This window comes from Nicotiana tomentosiformis, chromosome 3, assembly GCF_000390325.3.
Source record: "Nicotiana tomentosiformis chromosome 3, ASM39032v3, whole genome shotgun sequence".
NCBI classification, from domain to species: Eukaryota; Viridiplantae; Streptophyta; class Magnoliopsida; order Solanales; family Solanaceae; genus Nicotiana; species Nicotiana tomentosiformis.
In genome coordinates, this window is record NC_090814.1 from 134,607,320 (window position 1) to 134,608,993 (window position 1,674).

The 1,674-nt window shown below is 41.2% G+C and overlaps 1 protein-coding gene across 1 annotated transcript; it reads left to right on the forward strand.

Annotated features, from left to right (window-relative positions):
• The first annotated feature begins 220 nt into the window (after positions 1-220).
• Positions 221-517, forward strand: LOC104116386 (SKP1-like protein 11). Its single transcript, XM_009627231.1, has one exon. The coding sequence runs from the start codon at positions 221-223 to the stop codon at positions 515-517; it is 297 nt and encodes a 98-aa protein (XP_009625526.1).
• The last annotated feature ends 1,157 nt before the right edge of the window (positions 518-1,674 follow it).

Here is a 1,674-nt window from a genome sequence, read left to right on the forward strand (position 1 = left end):
GGTGAACCAAAAAAAAAAAGGAATAGTGAGCTCTCTAATTTACCTTTTAACTTTTCATTATATTTATTCCAACTTTTTTCCGTTTAACTTTCCTACTTCAATCAGGAATGTAAAAACTCTAGTGCTCTATAAAAATAAACCAACCCCTTCAACTTCTTCTCATGCGCATTGAAAACATTCAAAAGTAAACACCAATTCAAAGATTTTAATTTCCACCATTATGTCTTCAGAAAAGCTCTTAACCCTAAAGACCAGTGATGGTGCAGAGTTCCAAATAGAAGAGGCAGTGGCTGTGAGGTCACAACTCATCAAAAACATGGCGGAAGCCGAAGGCGCCATTCATCTGCCAAATGTCAGAAGCGATACAATGATTAAAGTGATCGAATATTGGAAGAAACACTCGGAGAAAGGCATCTCAGAGGACGAGCTGAACACTTTCGACAAGAACTTGGTGAAGCTGCATCACTCGGATTTGTTTGAACTCGTCGTAGCTGCTAATTTTCTTGCCGATCGATGAGGAGTTGTCGGATATAACATGCGAAGAAGTTTCTGGTAGAATCAGAGGAAAAACACCAGCAGAATTATGTGATATATTCAACATCAATAATGATTTTACCCCTAGAGGATGAGGAGCAAATCCGCACATAAAGAGGAATTAATGCTTGGGCGTTTGAATGATTCTCTAACGATGTTTGATATTAATTATATGGATGTTTACCGGAAAAATCGGATAACGTTAGATTTTGTGTATGGTTCCAAGGATATGCGATACAATTCGATATAAATCGTGTAGAGAAATAGAGATACGTATATTGTTGACTATAACAATGCAAATAGTGGGCAATAAGAATGAATGAGATAAAGTAAAGCAAATACAAAGGGATATCGTTCAATCTGAGAAGTAATTTTTTTGTCTCTGCCCTTTAGCTTACAAGGATTCCCCTTTCTATAGAAGAGGGTCATTACAAAAAAATAATAAAATAAAGCATATAATGGAAGGCCCATGATGACTTGTCTCTTCCTTGATTCCCGCAAAGATTCTCTCTCTTGGTGCGGTCGCAACGGCTCTTGTCTGTGAGCTCGACACTGGTTCGAACTCGTTACTGGGTCGGGCCATTCGGTCTTGGCTCGAGTTCGACCTTCGAGATGGGCGTCGCGCATTTCCGACCTCGAAGCAGTGCCTTGCGGATCGATTCGGTCACGGGCTCGATAGGGTTATCGAGTCGACTCCTCGAGCGTTCGGGCTCGAGGCTCGTTAGTACCGACTTCGGAGCTCACTCTCAAAATCTCATTCCGACTTTTTAACACTCGGACTCGAACGAACGTAGGAAGGCCGAAATCTATTTCGACCGTATACAGATAGTCTCCTCATTTCTCACGAAGGATGCGGTGAGAATCGATGTGATTTTTGGTGGTTCGATCGGGTCATAAGCCGACGTTTTCATAGGGATCGATTATGACGTATGTGATAGCTGTCCTATCGATTCAGTCTTTCAAGGTATTTAATGCTTGTCAGAAGGCGGTCGGCCACCTGTGATATTGAACTGTCACGGTGTGAGCCTATAAATAGCTCTTCCATCTATCATTTACTTCTTTCACGCATTCACTCCCCTAAATTTTCTCATCCTTTCTTCCTTTCTTGTTGCTACCAGAGTTTTGGTGTTGTCAAATTTT